The sequence below is a fragment of the Mesoplodon bidens genome (assembly GCF_964165515.1).
Source record: "Mesoplodon bidens genome assembly, chromosome: 15".
In the NCBI taxonomy this organism is placed as follows: Eukaryota; Metazoa; Chordata; class Mammalia; order Artiodactyla; family Ziphiidae; genus Mesoplodon; species Mesoplodon bidens.
In genome coordinates, this window is record NC_138171.1 from 32420544 (window position 1) to 32438866 (window position 18323).

Sequence of the window (18323 nt, forward strand, 5' to 3'; positions counted from 1 at the left end):
ACCCGGCTCAGAGTAACAGGGAGAAAAAGTAGAAAGAAAGAATTAGTAGAAGAAAGAAAGAGAGAGGGAAAGAAAGGAAGAAGGGAAGAAAGGAAGGAAGGAAGGAAGGAAGAAAGAAAGGAGGGAGGGAGGGAGGGAGGAAGGATGGAAAGAAAGGAGGGAGGGAGGGAGAAAGGAAAGGAAGAAAGACAGGAGGGAGGGAGGAAGGAAAGAAAAAGAAAGTGGAAAGAAGAAGGGTGGGAGGGAGGAAAGAAAAAGAAAGAAGGAAAGGAGGAGCGGAGGGAGGGAGGGAGGAAGGGAGAGTAGGAAAAAAAGAAAGAGCAGGTAAAGTAAAATAGAATAAAGTATGAAATATAGTAGCGTTATTAAAATTAGAAAGTAATTATTGAAAAAAAAAAAAAAAACCGGACCGATAGAACCCTGAGACATATGGTGGAAGCAAAGCTATACAGAGAGAATCTTACACAGAAGATTACACATACACATTCACAAAAAGAGAGCAGGGGGAAAAATCAAAAATCTTGCTCTCCAAGTCCACCTCCTCAATTTGGGATAATTCGTTGTAAAAAGAGGAAAAGGGCGAGAAGTCTGAAATCTTGCTCTCTAAGTCCACCTCCTTAATTTGGAATAATTCGTTGTAAAAAGAGGAAAAGGGGGGAAAGTCTTAAATCTTGTCCTCAAAGTCCACTTCCTCAATTTGGGATGATTCGCTGTCCATTCATGCACTCCACAGACGCAGGGCACATCAAATGGACCGTGGAGCTTTAATCCGCTGCCTCCGAGGCTGCACAGAATTTCCCTGCCTCTGCTCTCACAGCTCCCGGGTCTCAGCCTTGGACCTGGCCCCGCCTCTGTGCGTAGGTCGCCGGAGGGCGTCCGTTCTTCGCTCAGACAGGACGGGTTTAAAGGAGCCGCTGATTCGGGGGCTCTGGCTCACTCAGGCAGAGGGGAGGGAGGGGCGCGCAGTGTGGGGCGGGCCTGCGGCGGCAGAGGCCGGCGTGACGTTGCAGCAGCCCGTGGCGCTCCGTGCGCTTTCCCGGGAAAGCCGTCCCCGGGTCTCGGGGACCCCAGCAGTGGCGGGGTGCACAGGCCCCCCGGAAGGCGGGGCGGACAGTGACCCGCGCTCGCACACAGGCCCCGCGGCGGCGGCGGCGGCGGCGGCGGCGGCGGCCCACGCCCGTCTCCGAGGTCCGTGCCTTACCCGCGGCTCGTGCCTGTCACCGGCGCTTCCCCAAGCAGCCCTCTTAATGCCCTCTCCTCGCGCACCAGGAAACAAAAGGGAAAAAAGTCTCTTGCCTCTTCAGCAGCTCCAGACCCTTTCCCCGGACTCCCTCCGGGCTAGCCGTGGTGCACTAACTCCTTCAGGCTCTCTTCCTGCCGCCAGCCCCAGTCCTCTCCCTGCGCTCCGACTGAAAGCCGATACCCGAGCCTCAGCTCCCAGCCCCGCCCGCCACGGCGGCCGAGCAGACAAGCCTCTCGGGCTGGTGTGTGCCTGAGGGCACCGGTCCTCTGTGCCAGAATCTCTCCGCTTTGCCCTCCGCACCCCTGTTGCTGTGCTCTCCTCCGCTACTCCGAAGCTTTCCCCCTCCGCCACCTGCAGTCTCCGCCCGCGAAGGGGCTTGTAGTGTGTAGAAACCTTCCCCCCTTCACGGCTCCCTCCCACTGGTGCAGGTCCCGTCCCTATCCTATTGTCTCTGTTTATTCTTTTTTTCTTTTGCCCTACCCAGGTATGTGGGGAGCTTCTTGCCTTTTGGGGGGTCTGAGGTCTTCTGTCAGCGTTCAGTAGGTGTTCTGTAGGAGTTGTTCCACGTGTAGATGAATTTCTGATGTATCTGTGGGGAGGAAGGTGATCTCCGCGTCTTACTCTTCCGCCATCTTCCTCCGGGGTCCTGAAGCATGTCCTTGCCTCCTATCACACTGGAATCCCATCAAGCCTTCAGGCTTCCTACCAGCTTACAGGATGGAATCTGCTGGCGTCTCCCCGCTTTTCCCCTCCATTAATGGCAGGGTCCCAATGTGTACTTGCGACCCATGCTTTTCTCAAACCAGTGCTTCTCCCGTTTAGCGCGCGCCAACCCCCCTCGCGGGCTCCTTGCAAAAGGTACAACTGTTATTTTAATTAGCAACAATCGTGCCTCGGATAAACCTCATTGGCTACGATACTGCCACTGAGCAAAGCTACAACTGTTATTTTAACGTTAAGTACAATTTGAGGAAGTGCAATGTTTTATATTAGTATTAGAGGAGTACAGGGACTTTCCCATTTCTTAAACTCCAATATTGCTGAATACAGTTATAATCCAATTTTCACTACTCAGCCATAAAAGGGAATTGGATGGTCTTATGCTAAGTGAAATAAGTCAGATAGAGATAGACAAATACTATATGATATGTGGAATCTAAAAAATACAACAAACTAGTGAATATAACAAAAAAGCAGACTCACAGATATAGAGAACAAACTAGTGGTTAACCAGTGGGGAGATGGAAGGGGGGAAGGGCAAAATAGGGTTAGGGGGTTAAGAGGTACAAACTATTAGGTATAAACTAAGCTACAAGGATAAATTGTATAATAGAGAATATAGGCAATACTTATAATAACTGTAAATGGAGTATAACCTTTAAAAATTGTGAATCACTATACTGTACACCTTTAACATACAATATTGTACATCAACTATACTTCAATTAAAAATTGTAATACAATTTTCATCCTCTTTGAAAAAAGCATTTATATAAGTAATTTGTACTTAAAATAGTTAGAAAATACAGAAATAAAAAGATAGAAAAAAAGGAATAAATGTAACTGGTAACCCCACTTCCCAAAGATAATGATCAAAAGTTTTGGAGTATATTTTCATTTCTTTTAAGCACACATTCACATAAATATAAAGGTATTTGTAATAAAATTGGAATATGAGATATCTTTATTGCTGAATAAACAAGAGTCTGGTAAATGGATGCAGATGGAACCAAACTGAAGAAAAGTCCAAGGAGAGGCCAACTCAAAAGGCCTAAAGGATTTTAATTTCAACTCATGGGCTTTGGGGGAAAAGTAACTAACCAAATCCACCGTAAGTCCTATTGTCGAAAAAACAGAAATCTTATTATTTAGTATAAACAGTCAGGAAAAAAGAAAATCACCAAGCACATGAAAAGGTTCAATAGTCAAAAAAAGGTTCTGGGCTTCCCTGGTGGCGCAGTGATTGAGAGTTCGCCTGCGGATGCAGGCGACACGGGTTCGTGCCCCGGTCTGGGAAGATCCTACATGCCGCGGAGCGGCTGGGCCCGTGAGTCATGGCCGCTGAGCCTGCCCGTCCGGAGCCTGTGCTCCGCAACGGGAGAGACCACAACAGTGAGAGGCCCGCGTACTGCAAAAAAAAAAAAAAAAAAAGTGTCTATTCTGAAAGAAACATTTCCCAATGAAACAAACATGACATGGGAGAAAACTTTTAAGCCAAGTTCCTAAGATACATTTTCAGTGGACTTGAGAGATTATTGCATCTATGAAAAGATCGCATCATGGAAGATTGTGTTTTAATTTAAAATACAATTACAAAGCCCAAATTTAAAAAGGAATGCCCCCTAATAAACTACTGGATCTGGGAATTGAGATTTCATGGCTGTAAACATCACAAAAGGAGAGACCACATGCTGCCTGATGGAAGGACACACATCACTTATAAAGTAGTGCTTCCCCCACCCCAGGCAAAGGAATATGTTTGGGGGGAATGCACTCAGCACCTCCTGTAGGAAACTACAGGACAAATAAATTGCTCAACAAAATAAACTTCAAGGAAGGAAGAGAGAAAGAAAGAGTGCGAGAGCAAGAGAGATGTATCAATCAATATCAATGGCAACGTGTGGACATTATGTGGATCTTGTCTCTAGTATTTATGAGACAACTGGAAATTTGAACACTGACTAAAAATTTATCATATTAAATAAACCCCGCTAATTTTTAAAGATAATTGTTTGGTTTTTAAAAAACTATCTTTTAGGGACTTCCCTGGTGTTCCAGGGGTTAAGAATCTACCTTCTAATGCAGAGGACGCAGGTTCGATTCCTGGTTGGGGAACTAAGATCCCACATACCGTGGGGCAACTAAGCCTGCACACCACAATGAGAGGGCCTGCGTGCTGCAACTACAGAGCCCAGGCGCTCTGGAGTCCACGTGCCACAACTAGAGAGAAGCCTGAGCACTGAAGTGAAGAGCCTGCATACCACAACGAAGAACCTGTGTGCTGCAACTAAGATCCGATGCAGCCAAAATAAACCAATAAATAAATAGGAAGGAAATTTTAAAAAAATCTATCTTTTAGGGGTAACTACTGAAATGTTTATAAATGAAGTGAAATGTCTAGGATTTGATCAAAACAATAGGGAAGGGAAAGTTGAGGGATGGAGATGAAACAAGAGTGGCCAGCAGTTGATACCCATTAAGCTGGATGATGGGCACATGGGGGGCTATTATGCTATTCTCCCTACTTTTGTGCATGTTTGAAAGTTACTAAAACAAATTGCTCAAAAATTGCGCTAGAAACATGAGCAAGAGGTTGGGTATTCCAGAAAATCAAGTCAGTGACTTAGATCATTGCACAGGAAATTCTCCCAGAACTTAGAGGAAATGGAAAAAGATAGTACGAGTGAAACTATATGAAACTTAGAGAGACGTGGGAGATGCAGTGTGAACATAAAATCAGAATTCCAGAAGAATGCACGAACAGAACCAACAGGGGACAAGCAATAAACTTCATTAAAGAACATGTCCATTATTGGTTTCTTCTCTAACCAACAAGTTATTTAGCAATATTTTATACATCCAAATACAGAGATTTTTAAATTTATTAACTTCTAACATTGTGTATAGTTATGGAACATGTTCCATATGATATCTATTTTTGAAAAAAATTTGAGGCTTGCTTTAGTGCCTAGAACACGAACAGCTTTTAGAAACATCCTTGAGTGCTTGTGACGAATGTGTACTCTCTAATTGTTGGATGCAGAATTCTAAAAATGCCCTTTGGTCACTTAACCTTGCTTAGCTTTTGTCTGCCTGACCTATCAAAGGCAAGTATTGGAACCTCCCACTGGCAGGTGGACTTAACAATTTCTTCCTGTAGTTCTATCCATTTATACTGCATAAATTTTGAGGCTATCTGATTAGGTGCATGTGCTTAATATTGACTCCTCTTTGTAAATTAAACCTTCCTATCCTTTTTTTTTTCCCCTTTTGGTTATGCTGTGCAGCTTGCAGGATCTTACTTCCCCGACCAGGGCTTGAACCCGGGCACATGGCAGTGAAAGCACTGAGTCCTAACCACCAGGGAACTCCCAGAACCTCCCTATCCTTAACAATTTTTTTTTTTTGTCTTAGGATTTGTCTGAAAATAATATAATAGATGGTTAGTATTTGCCCCATGTGATTTTTCCCCCATTCTTTTACTTGCAATTTTGCACATCCTTATGTAAACCAGTCTCGTGTAAACAGTGCTTCTAAACATATCTGTGGTGAAGGAGCAATTGCTTTTTGTTTTTCCCAATCCATTATAGGTTAAGACTTTTGTAAAATATACCAAAAAATAAATTTCTAGAATTAAAGACATGCAAACTACAAGCCAGATATTTTAGTATTAGATTCAACACACATAAAATGATTGTCAAATTGCTTAGAAACTTTTATAGTTTCTAAGCCACTATCAGCTTCTGAACATAAGTTGCTTCAGCCTTCAACAATCACAGCCACACTTTTGAGCCCAGTGCTGTAAACAACATATTATCAGGATTTTGTTCTGTTATCTGGCCTAACAAACTATCTTTTAATTGGCAAGTTTAGTCCATTTACAGTTGGGCTTGTTATAGTTGGTACATTTGGGCTTGTTTCTCTTATCTCTGTAAGTCTCCTCTCTTCTCCCATCACCAAGTTGATATGGCCTGGAATTATAATTTGAGAACATTATGGGTATTTTTTCTTTCCTTTGGCCTTCAATACATTTTTTTTTTTTTTTTTTTTTTTTGCGGTAGGCGGGCCTCTCACTGTTGTGGCCTCTCCCCTTGCAGAGCACAGGCTCCGGATGCACAGGCTCAGCAGCCATGGCTCACGGGCCTAGCCGCTCTGCGGCATGTGGGATCTTCCCAGACCGGGGCACGAACCCGTGTCCCCTGCATCGGCAGGCGGACTCTCAACCACTGCGCCACCAGGGAAGCCCTTCACTACATTTTTTTTTTTTTTTTTTTTTTTTTTTTGTGGTACGCGGGCCTCTCACTGTTGTGGCCTCTCCCGTTGCGGAGCACAGGCTCCGGACGCGCAGGCTCAGCGGCCATGGCTCACGGGCCCAGCCGCTCCGCGGCATGTGGGATCCTCCCAGACCGGGGCACGAACCCGCGTCCCCTGCATCGGCAGGTGGACTCTCAACCACTGCGCCACCAGGGAAGCCCTCTTCACTACATTTTAATGACCAGGTGTTATAGACTGTTTGTGTCCACCCAAATCATCTGTTTAAACCTAATCCCCAGTGTGTTGGTATTAGGAGGTGGGGCCTTTGGGAGGTGATTAGGTCATGAGGTTGAAGCCCTCTCGAATGGGAGTAGTGCCCTCATAAAAGAGCCTCAAAGAGCTTGATCTTTTTGCCCATTCCACCACGTAAAGACACAGAGAGAAGATGGCTATCTCCGAATCAGGTCCTCACCAGATACCGAATCTGCCATGCCAAGATTTCTAGCCTCCAAAACTGTTAAGAAGTGTTTTTGTTTCTAAGCCACTCAGTCTATGGTTTTCTGAGAGCATCCATAAAGGGCCAAGACGCAAGTTTACCCAGATCTTTACTGCTCACCTTTCCCTCAGTTATCTCGTACAGTACTTCCTAGGTTTGTTTTTCCTCATATTTAAGTACTTCATCCAAAGTACTTAAATGGGGGCCTTTGAGTGGCTAGACATAAAATTCTAAGTTCAAAGTTTTTTCTTCAGTCCTTAAAAATGTAACTCCACAAACAGGGCTGCTCTTGGAAAATCTGGTGTCCATGGGTTCCCAGCTTTAAAGGGCTTTGTTTTTGCTCATTCTCTCTGGAAGCTTTCAGAATTATTTTTGTCTTTGTCACTCTTAAGTTTTACTATCCAGCAGTGAAGATGAATGAACTACATCAGTTATGTACCAACATGAAAGAATCTCACAATGAGTAAAATGTGACAATACATACACCTTTTACATAATGTCCCAAAACACACAAAACTAAAACTAAACAGTAAATTGTTTAGGGATGCATATATATGGCAAAATTGTGAAGAAAAGCAAGAAAAGGATAAACCCAAATGGGGATGTACCAGGAGAGAGGCCCATGGGGTCGGGAGTGGCAGGGCCTTTAGTACTGAAATGTGCTATTGTCCCAACTGGGGGTGAGAACATGGGTATTCTTTTTTAAATACCTCACATATATTCTCCGCATGTATATAGTGTAAGGTAAGACATTATCACCTTGTAACTGGATGCCTATCAGTGGCTCATAGGTCAGGATACTGGGAACAGGAAGCAGCAGGTTGAACACCCTATGGGAGTGGCTGTGGTGGTCACTATGGCTGAAACTGCCAGAGACAAACCAGGGATAGAGATGGGGATGGAGGAGTTCTGAGTTTGTTCTAAATTAAGAAACACACCAATTAAACACTTCTGGAATTGTCTTCATACCCCACCAGGAGCCACGCCTCTGATTGAATGAGCTGTCACCAGCTGCTCTCAGGCTTGGCTCTGAGCTTTTTCTGGCACCCACACCTCAGCATTTCCTGTCCCAGCCTAAACAGTCGGCCTGAAGGGGCCAAGACTGCTCTGGAGACTTCGATTCCACTGTGTGGACACGACAGCCTTTCTGGTCCCTAAAATGTCTCCAGCCTCCAGACGTCACTAACTTACTAAGAGACTCATAATTTCACGCCAAAGTCCGGCATGAGTGCATCCTCTAACCAAGGTCTCCCTTCCCCCTTGGGCATCCTCCCAAGGAGCCCATCGTGGTTCTCTAGCTGTGGGGGCCAATTCCTCCTTTGAGTCTTCGATGTATCTAACAAAGGTGAACTTGTTGAACTAAGATTTTTACTAGTTGAGTTCCCTTCCCTAAGTGATGACTTTTAAATAATGACAGGTTTCTTTAAAGACCAGCCAAAGAAGGTACATGAACAGCTGAACTGTGTCCAGGAGAGCTTTTATTTGTACGGAACAGTTTTAAAAATACAGAATAAAATAGCTTTATCTCTACTATTATTCACAACATCTGGTCCAAATATTACATATTTTTAAAATACTTAAACGTTTAATGAAGCCATGTTAGAAAAACAATATGAAAATTCTTTTTAAAAACTCCATAAAAGAATTAGACATCTCAAAAAACAACCCCACCCCAAATACCCTCAGTATGCAAAATAAAAAACAAACAAAATCCCAGAAAGGTATATAGCCAAAGTCAGTCACAAAAACTTAAGGAAAATATAGGCATCCCCACTGTTTTAAGAATAGTCAGAAATTTATTAACATGTCAAACAAAGGTTGTTACGAGCGAACAAAAAGGGTATTAACTTGACTGTCAGTAAGACGGCACCACTGGGAAGGGTGTCCTAAGTGTTGGGAAACACACAGAGCAATTCTAAGGAGGCTGGACGTTACTAGTGTAGAGTGAAGACGAGGCACAGTCCAGAACAGACTAAAGGGACAGGAATGTGTGGAGGCTGCTGAAAAGGGATCCTCTGCGCTAACGTGCTTCACAGGTCCATGGGCAGATGCTGAACGTGGGCAAAAACGGGCAGTCTTCTTGCACTACTCCAGTTGTGACTGCGGGAGGGGTGGAGGGTGGGGGGAGATCCTATTCTCTGTGTCAAAATCATAAGGGGACAGAGCACAACACGCATGGCATGTGAGGCCCCAGGTGTTTCCCTAAAGCCAACAGTGGCTCCCTGGAGAAGTGGGCCCTGTGAGAGCTCAGGCTGCCACGGTGTCCAGGGGGCACAGCTGGGTGAGCACACCAGGGGGCAGCAACAGTCACGCCAGGCCTGCTGCCTGCAGCTGAGCATCCACCCCAAACCGTGGGGGTGAGTGTGCAGGATGCTGCCTTTCTTGGCGCCACACAGGTTCTGATGAGGCTTCCGCCACAGCGCCTTGTTTGTCTCCTATCTGGCCTGACCACTCTTGTGGCATCGATATTATGGAAGATTATAGTTGCCAACTTCAAGTCTAAGTTGCTAGTACCAATATTTCAGCAGAGACATGAATTAAAGAAATAACAACTTAGCTCATGGTCATAAAGTATATGCATGGGTAAATAAAGTATACACACATACGAAAGATTCATCAATGGAGAAATTCTATCATCACATGACATTGTCATGAAAATTATCATTCCCTCCCTGGAAAACTGTGACTATTATCCTGGGTAGAAATGTTATTTTACTATATGGAAATACTGTAATATTCATGCATAAACCAGGTTGTCATCATGAAAGTCAGTATTCTACAGTATGAAGCAAATCCTGTGTGTGAATTTGTTACCATGAAAACGGGAAACCATCAGGACCCATGGTTAAGCCACTTCCCTTGCCTTGATCAATCACAAGAAACTTACTACAATCTAACATTTGAAATCATCTTAAGAAAGATTCTGTATCAATGAATCTATGTTTACTTCCCTAGTGAGAATGAGAATGAAAATTGCCTACAAAGACTGGAGCCACTTCCCATTGTGAACCATTTAGATATTTTATCAAATCCAGTGGTGGGTTTGCCCTTGCCGCCACAGTGATACTGTAGCATCTACTGTCCTATTTATAAGTTTCTACTTTCCACATCAGGATCACCAATGTAAATGTGGAAACGGTGGGTAGGTGTTCATGTGGGAATTGGAGGGTGAATGCCCTGCCCAAGGACATTCACATCCAAAATATCCTAAAACATTCTATTGGCCAAAGCATAGTGGGTATGTGGACCCAGCAATGGAAGTGGGAGGTGCACAGGCACAGACCATACATGGCCACTGTGTCCCCCAAAACCTCCCCTTCAGGTGTGTGCTTAAACACAAGAAGCAGATGAATATATTTTTCTTTCAACTACAGACTCATTCTGTAGCATATCTGCTAGCCAGAGGACACTTCCTAATCTCCTGTCCTCTTCCCCCACCTTGGACAGAGAATCTAAGTTGGCCCCAATGGAACAAGAAGGGCAAAAACCCTCTTTTTCCAATAGGAGGTGTGGGCACAGGGCTTCTTTGCACATTTGAAGGCTTACGGAAAATATCCCCCCCAGACCAGCAGATCTGAAACCTCTCAATAAGTCCAGCCCAGGAGAGTTTTCAGAAGGGAGAGGATTCCTAGACATCTGAAGCACATGCCCTGAGTGTTACCCACTGGGAGGGAAGATTCCTGGGTCAAGTTAAGCTGAAAGGAACTTGTTCCTGAATTACCAATGGTTCAGAGGCTTTCATTTGGATATTTGGTCCTTCTGCTCATCTAGAGAGCTAGAATACTGCAGTCTCTGGGATGTTTTACAATTTCCCTCATTGTTCAGAGGAGAGAAATTGGAGATGTTGAGCAAAATACAAATAGAAGGAACTAAGCAACTAAGGGGACAACTAGGGCTGTCAGCCTCGAGGGCTTACCAAGTCAAACGGATGAAAATCATTTAACCAGTGTGCTTCTAAAGTAAATATGCACCAAATACACTTCAAAAAAACATACCATACAAATTTAAATTTAGAATCTAAGTTCTTTACTTAATCTGCAATAAGGTCTTGGCAAAACAATGCAGTGGCTCTGAAGTGTTCTTGCCAGAATAGGCCTTAAAGTCCCAAACTTTACAGGAGTCAAGGAGGCTGTAGTGACACAACAATGCTGCCAAAGACATCCCAGTGTGGTGAGCTGAGCCAGCTGCGGGGGCAGGAAGTTCACCATGTGGACACAAGGCTGCCAAGAGCCATGTGTTCACTGCCTGGTAAACAACCAGGTAAATACTTAAGAAGCACTACCTCAAGAAACGAGGTCACTCAGGATTTTCCTTTGATTGCAAATTTCAAGCCAAATTCAATAAAAGTCATTTTTGTCAGAAACAATTTAATATTATTAATTAGAATTCAACAGAGGGGGCCTGCCAGCTGCTCTTCTTACTACCTGCAGCAATAACTTAAACAGGAAAGGCAGCATTTGGCCAGGGGATCTAGTCTTCTCCTCTGCAAAATCAAAATCCAGTGGACGTTCAACATGGCAACTCACAGAAAGTCTCCTTAAGCCTTAACTGCCAGATATGAATGGCAACAGAACTGCAGTGATTAATTTACCAGGAGGCCGCACCATTCAACATGGCGGCTGTTTGTCACCTGCCCCAGCTTCCCTTCTTCACAAAACAAATTCACGTATAACTTAACCCATGGTTTCTGGGCTCTGGTCCAGTAGTCAGTTTTGATAAATAGATTAAGCATTATGTATTTACACTTCCATGGTATCAAGCAATACAAAACACAACCACAATAATGGTTACTGGCCTTTAAGAGCCAGGAAAACAAGCTTCCCTGATGGTGTCTACAGCTTTACAAACGCTGGTTCCTTTCTTAATGGGGGATAGGAGGTGAGGGACAAGTAATAGGGATGTAAGGTAAGAGGGTCACATGGAAAAACACTGATTTCAAAAATCTATAGTCAATAACGTTAAATAGGAATAAAATCTTGTAATAATAGATACACACAACAATAACTGACATCCACATGTCAGCAGAACCAAGACCCCCATAAACACCTGCTTGGTGCCCTCATGGGCACTCTATACCCGTCACACCAGCCAGGAATGATAAATGCCAGCTAGAGTGTCTCAGCTACTAGTAAAAAAAAAAAGAGGCCAATATGAGATGTGCCGGCCCAGCTTGGGCCGGGGTGGCACCAAGAAAGTGTAGTTGAGAATCAGATACTGATTTCAAGGTACCTTCCCTTCCCGTCCAATCCCCCAATTTCCATTCTAATTATATTTGTACAAACTTTACCCATGCACGGATTTGGGCATAGGGTAAGCATGTCACTGTTTTCAACTGGCCAGCAGCCACCTCCTACAGGAGTATCAGGGAACACAGAATCTCACTTGACAGTGCAAGGATACTGGTGCCCCTTGACCAGAGGAGGTCTTTGCAGGTGAAGGTCCTGGTGCTTCCAAGCACAGAAAGCCCCTGGACCCTGGAGGTGGCCTGTAAGAAAGCTAGCACAGGGTGTTAGAAGGGGACTGAAAACAAGGAATCGCTGTGGGCTTCAAGCATCCACTCCCACAGGAGGACAGGAACTTCAAATTCAATGACCATGGCCAGCAATGGATGCTCTCAAGGGCAAAGGGTCAGGGGCTTAAATAAAAAGATAGGTGAGACACCATATTAGACAGGATCACAGCCCACAACAAAAAAGCTACTTGTAATCTGTCTTAGCTCCGGGGTGGACAATGTAAATGCAGATCTACAAACATATATGTTACTGCTTGTTACTCAGCAAGGAACTACAGGTTCATGCCTCACTGCGGCTGGGCCACAGGGCAAGCTACGGCTATACTGTGGCCTGTGAGTCTTCATCTGAACTCCGGCTGTTAGTGCTCTTCCTGAGGCCTTTCCATGTGTAGCCTGCAAAGGTTGGGCTGATGGGTAAGTAGCTGAAACATCTGTATTTTTTAATAATGTTCATGCCAAATGGCAAGTCGTAGGATTCCATGCCATCAAGAGACTTGCTCCCTTTGCCCACGCCCTTCTTCCATTTCCTGATTCCCCTTTCCTCTGGAGTACCTGTGGAACACGCACACACAACAGAACAAAAACAGAACAACAGAATGTTTAGTTACATAGTTCTACCAAGAGCTGAGATTCTCCACTGCTGCTGGCTCATAAATTGAAAGGAACGGGATGGCAGGAAGAACACTTGAGGAGGAGTTGATGCCCAGTCCAGAAATCTAAGAATCACTAATCCCTCAAAACAACCACTTCTCTCTAAAACGCCGATCTGATCTTGCAAAATGGGGCCCAGAGTCATTATTACATATCACAATGCCTTCACCACTTGGTCACTGCACACCCACCCACCACTCATCCAGACATATCACTTTTCATACTGTTTTGCTCCATTTCAGTGGGTGGGGGGTGGTGCATTTGTCACATATTCCCCACTTGTTGTGCTCCTGTGAGGATGAACTGCCACTGGCATAACACTCCTGGCAATTCTGTACCCTGACAGATGAGTCAGGGAGAAAGATCTGGACCTACAGGGTTCAGCAGCTCCTGGACTCCTTTACAAAAATCTTTCCAGTGCAGAGAGGAGCACTGGCACCTGCTTTTAGCTACATGGGAGCCCTAACAATGTACTTCTCTGCCTGAGCCTGGGTGTTGAGCTTGACTCTATGGTGCAGGGCTTAGGAACCTCTCACACATACGCTATGCCCTCCCATGGGCATTTCAGTAATAAAACTGACTTTAGTTTCCATCTGCCTGACTCCTTTGTCTCTCTCTCACTTAGTGCTGACTTAGGAGAGAAAGAGGATGTTACTGGCCTCCCACAAATCTAACACCTTCCACCTATTCATGTGTGTGATTCCTTCTGCCAGATGTGTTCACCCCTCATGCCCCTAGTAACCTCTTCTTGATTGAGGCTTTTTGGAGGTAGGTTACGGGCAAAATCTCAATAAAACCTTCAAGCTCAAGAATAAACATCATCCTTCCTTGACAGCAGATGAATCTACCAGTGCATCCATGGCAGCCTCCTTTACAACGATACAAAGCAGCCTCCTCTAGGAAGCTGGGAAGGCCACAGGGCAGGGCTGACATCACATCCTAGTCCATCACCCAGCACTTGGCATAGAATGCACCAGCTGTGAAACAAGGGCTATGGGTGTTGGAGAGAGCTGCCTCCATACATCTCTCAGGCACTGGTCCTGGCAGTGGCCTGCCTCTGCAATGACTCATTTAAAGGACAGGCTCCACAAGGAGAAGAAGTGCTGCCCACTGGTAGCAGCTGGCTCAGGAGCGTGTGAACAAGTCAACGAAAGCCAAACTGCAGAGCTCCAGGCAAGGTTGAGCAGAGGGGCAGGCAGCTGGAGCATGCTTAAGGCATCCCGCTGCCACTTCACCATATGCAAGGAGCTCATCTGCTTTTCCTTAAATGTAATTCAGCAAGAAGGAAAGAAAAAAAACTAAGTTTATTAGCAAAAAAGTGATTCATGAAAGGTGGCTGGAAGTGTCCTCTTAACCACTTTAGAAAAGACAGTTTTAACCAGTGATTGCTTTGAACTGATTCACTCTTCCTGCTTCCCATATTTATTTGGCAAAAAAAAGTAAGTCACATATGTAATAAGCATGTTTGATATATACCACATACCTGGGATGGTGTTATCCAAAATAAAAGCCACACAGCCTCCTACAAACATAGCAGTTGTGAGAAGAACATTCAACACTTGATCGATTCCTGTTATCCCTGAAAATGACATAGCAACTGGTCACTGCCAGCCAGAATAGGCCTGCCCTTGACTTAGAAAGGAACACTGGGGTGGACACTAATTGCCAGTCCGTCAATACAGTGCATGAAAGTGTAAATTTCTGCTATGCATGTGTAGATAAATTTTTGCCAGTAACATGTTAAACTACTATGAATGCTTTCAACAATAATCAAAAGTTATCTCCATAAGGAAAATTCCTAACAATGGTTCACAGATGATAAATCTAATAGAGTGAAGTTCAACCTGTAATGAACTATGAAGACTTTGGGGGTGGAGGGGGGTGTTGTTTGCAGATTAAAAAAAAATCAATATAAAAGATGGCTATTGTAAGGCTGAAAATTTTACAAAGTGAATAACAAGACAAAAATATTTGTGGGGTCAGCAATCAAACGAAGGGCTTCAGAATTCTGGGTTACTAATTAGTGCTTAGCTTCTTTTAATTAGGAGCAACTTTATTTCTAAAGATGTTATCACATGAATGAGATATATTAAGACAGAAGTTCACACACTTTCTGTATTTAAAAATATAATGCTCCCCAACAGAAAAATAACATGTGTTTGGTGAGAATATGGAGAAATAGAAATCACTGTGTCCCACATACCTGGTGGGAATGTAAAATGGTTCACCTGCTATGGAAAACAGGTGGTTAGGAGTGCAAAGGGCTTCCAGATAAGCTTTAGCCAAGTGGGATTTAAATGAAAAACATAGATGAACATTCATCAAAATGATTCCTGAAGTTCCAAAGTTCTCTCCAACTGGTGATGAGCTGTTTGTGAACTGCTGGCTGTGGTTCCAACTTCCCCACAAGATTCAAGGCCTGTTTTCCCTACCTGTGACGAGAGGGTTCTGTCTGAGGTAACTTGGAAGGACAAGCCCAAAGAAGATTGAAAATCCAAGCACAAAGAGGTTCCGGGAAGAATTTAAATCAATGAACTGCAGGTTAGAGAGTCCAACAGCTGTGATCATTCCTAGAGAGAAAAACATGAGATCACAAGTTCCATTATCTCACCTATGGCATGGATGACAGATAAACTGTCGAAGACAGACTCCCTACAATGTCCTTTCTCGGTCCCATCAGAAACAGGTTGGTAGACCTGCGTAGTGACAGGACAGGGACCCAAATGTGACCACCTGGGTCTCTGATCCAAATGACCCTCGACCTAGGCACTATTTGGGCTTAAATAAGGGGCATAAACATCACACTATGATTTTTTTAGACCAGGCAGAAAACTAAGGACATTGGTTCTCCCTCAAAAACTTGATTCAAACAATTTAAATTACATTGGGAAATGCACCCAAATATCAAGTCCCTGATTACTACAGCTGAATGGCACAGAGATCAAATAGAGTCCCATCGTAAAAATGGTCAGTTTTTTTTTTTTTTTTTTTTTTGCAGTACGCGGGCCTCTCACTGTTGTGGCCTCCCCTGTTGTGGAGCACAGGCTCCGGACGTGCATGCCCAGCGGCCATGGCTCACGGGCCCAGCTGCTCCGCGGCATGTGGGATCCTCCCGGACCGGGGCACGAACCCATGTTCCCTACATCGGCAGGAGGACTCTCAACCACTGTGCCACCAGGGAAGCCCAAAAATGGTCAGTTTTAAATGGCCCAGAGGGGAAGATAGTTTGAGTTTAAATCAATTAGAAATGGCAACTAGAGGGAATAAAATTTAATTTGATTTTTCCTAGCTCAATTATTCTACCTTTAACATCAATTCAACTCAGAAAGTGATATGTGTTTATATGTTTTTAAGGTATATCCTTTTGTATTTTAAAAAAGAAATTTATCGTTACCTTCAATCTCACTGAAGGGATTCCTTAGCAAATGTGAAGAAAGAAAAGGAGCCTGAGAAGGAAGCCGGCTATCAAGGAAATGGAATTTTACCAAAGAGAGTACAGAAGAGGGCGCCAAGCACAGGATCCGGGAGCGAGGCGAAGAGGGCACTGAACTTTCCAATCATGCCCAATGCCAGCATGAGTGCTGCACCGTACTGTATCACCCGACGACTGCCAACCTGTGGGACACACAGAGGGCAGAGACAGGCATTCACCTCGAGGCCCTCCAGCAGCACACACAACTACTCAGGCCCCGTGGGAAAATGTGACAAAACCCACAGACAAAATCTGGATTACTCTTAAAACTTTTAGTTAAGAGGGTTCAGTCTCATTTCACAATAAGGATTGATTTCAATACTCTAAACACATAAATATTACTATAAACACAGCTAGAGTAAAAAGATTACCACCACCTTTCCTTGTTCCCATCCCATCCGGTTCTTGCCAGAAGCTGACTGTTCTGCTCTCCTTTACTACGGGGATCCTGGGGCTCAGCCTTTGCATCTCCGAGCCCTGGGCAATGTCACCTCAGTGTGCACCTGCTCCTGCGCTCTGGTCCTGGGTTTCTAATGCCCACAGTCACTGGCCAGGATGATCTTCTAGTGTCTCAAATGCAAAAACTACACTTGGCCCCTGCTTCTCTTCTGGGTTCTGGCAAATCAGACAAAACCCCCAAACATTTCTGGAACTACTTTTCCTCCTGGTGTATTACTCATTAGAGGTGGCACGGCCTGGAGACCAAAGAGTGCAGGAGCTGCCTGGCTCCTGTCTCTGCTCCACCTCTAACTATGAGACAGGCATTAGCCTCTCTGGGTGGCAGGATCCTCATCTCTGTAACAATGAACCGTGTGCTTCTGCTTTGAGGATTAAATGAGATGCATGTCTGAACAGCACCTGGGAAGCATTAGGTTATTTGACAGCCTCCCACCTGAACTTGCTGCCTCTGGCCTTTCCTCTGCTCACCTGTCCTCTCCACTATGATGGAGTGACCTCTTTAACATCGTGATTTGGGAGGTCAGTCCCCTGCCTAAGTCTTCGGGTTCTCATCCCCCTTCTGGCCAGTTCTCAGACACATCCTTCAAAATACTACCCCAATGCTACCTCTTCTGCAAAGCCTTCTTTGATTCCAAGGCTTGGCTCCCCCAACTCTGGACTTCTGCAGCACCATGTAAAGCACTTCCCATGTGGTCCCAACTTTATTGGTTAAGCTTGATCTCTGCCTTCTAGAAGCGTTCATCTAGTCCACTGTCACCCAGGTAGTGAGAGATGGAGCTAGCACTGGGCTCAAGAATCCTGCACTGTTGGCCCCTACTCTGTGCTGCCTCTCCCAGGAAATCATCCTGAGGACATAAACTGGATAAAAGAGGTTCCAGAAATGGAATAGTGTCCACAGGGCTTTATGTATGATTTACAGTGAATAGAAGATGGCTACTTAAATTTTAAGTAACTAAAATGAAATGAAATGAAATGTAAAAGTCAGTCCATCAGTTGTACTAGCCACATTTCAAATGCTCAGTAGGCATGTGTGGCTGGGGGCTCCCACAGGGGATAGTGCAGGGTACAGAACATTTCCACTACTGCACTGTTCTCCTGGATGATGCTGGGATGGACCTTCCGACAGCTTCTCAATGTGCCCAAGGGTCAAGTTCAGAATAAGAATTGAATCTTTTACTGAGCTATCCAGCTAGAATCAGTCACAGCTGACACTGGAGCCTAGCGTCCATTACTCCAATTTACAGTTCCTCCCATTATACCACCACTATATGCAGGGGAGCAGTGAAAAGGTCATGCACACTGGCAAACGGAGCAAAAATGACTTATGCTTGGCTGTAATACATGATTAGGAAGGCTTTCATTTACAAATAGCTTGTTTTTCAGCATTTTCAAGGACCTACTATGTGACCAGCACTTGGGAAACTGGGATGGGGGGCAGTGATGGATACAAAGATAAGACACAAGCTTATGATCAAATAATTGTACTGCTGCAATTGTTATGTTGCGTGGGACTCCA

General features: G+C 44.6%; 1 protein-coding gene across 1 annotated transcript in view; it reads right to left on the reverse strand.

The window, feature by feature from the left end:
- Positions 1–8183: 8183 nt before the first annotated feature.
- Positions 8184–18323, reverse strand: part of SLC23A2 (solute carrier family 23 member 2) — a 147312-nt gene continuing 137172 nt past the window's right edge. The window contains exons 13-16 of the mRNA XM_081255496.1: positions 16362–16491; positions 15309–15446; positions 14360–14455; positions 8184–12777 (exon numbers count right to left, since the gene is read on the reverse strand). Of these exons, the coding sequence (XP_081111622.1) occupies positions 12545–12777; positions 14360–14455; positions 15309–15446; positions 16362–16491 (597 nt within the window). The 3' untranslated portion in view covers positions 8184–12544. The remainder of the gene's footprint in view (positions 12778–14359; positions 14456–15308; positions 15447–16361; positions 16492–18323) is intronic.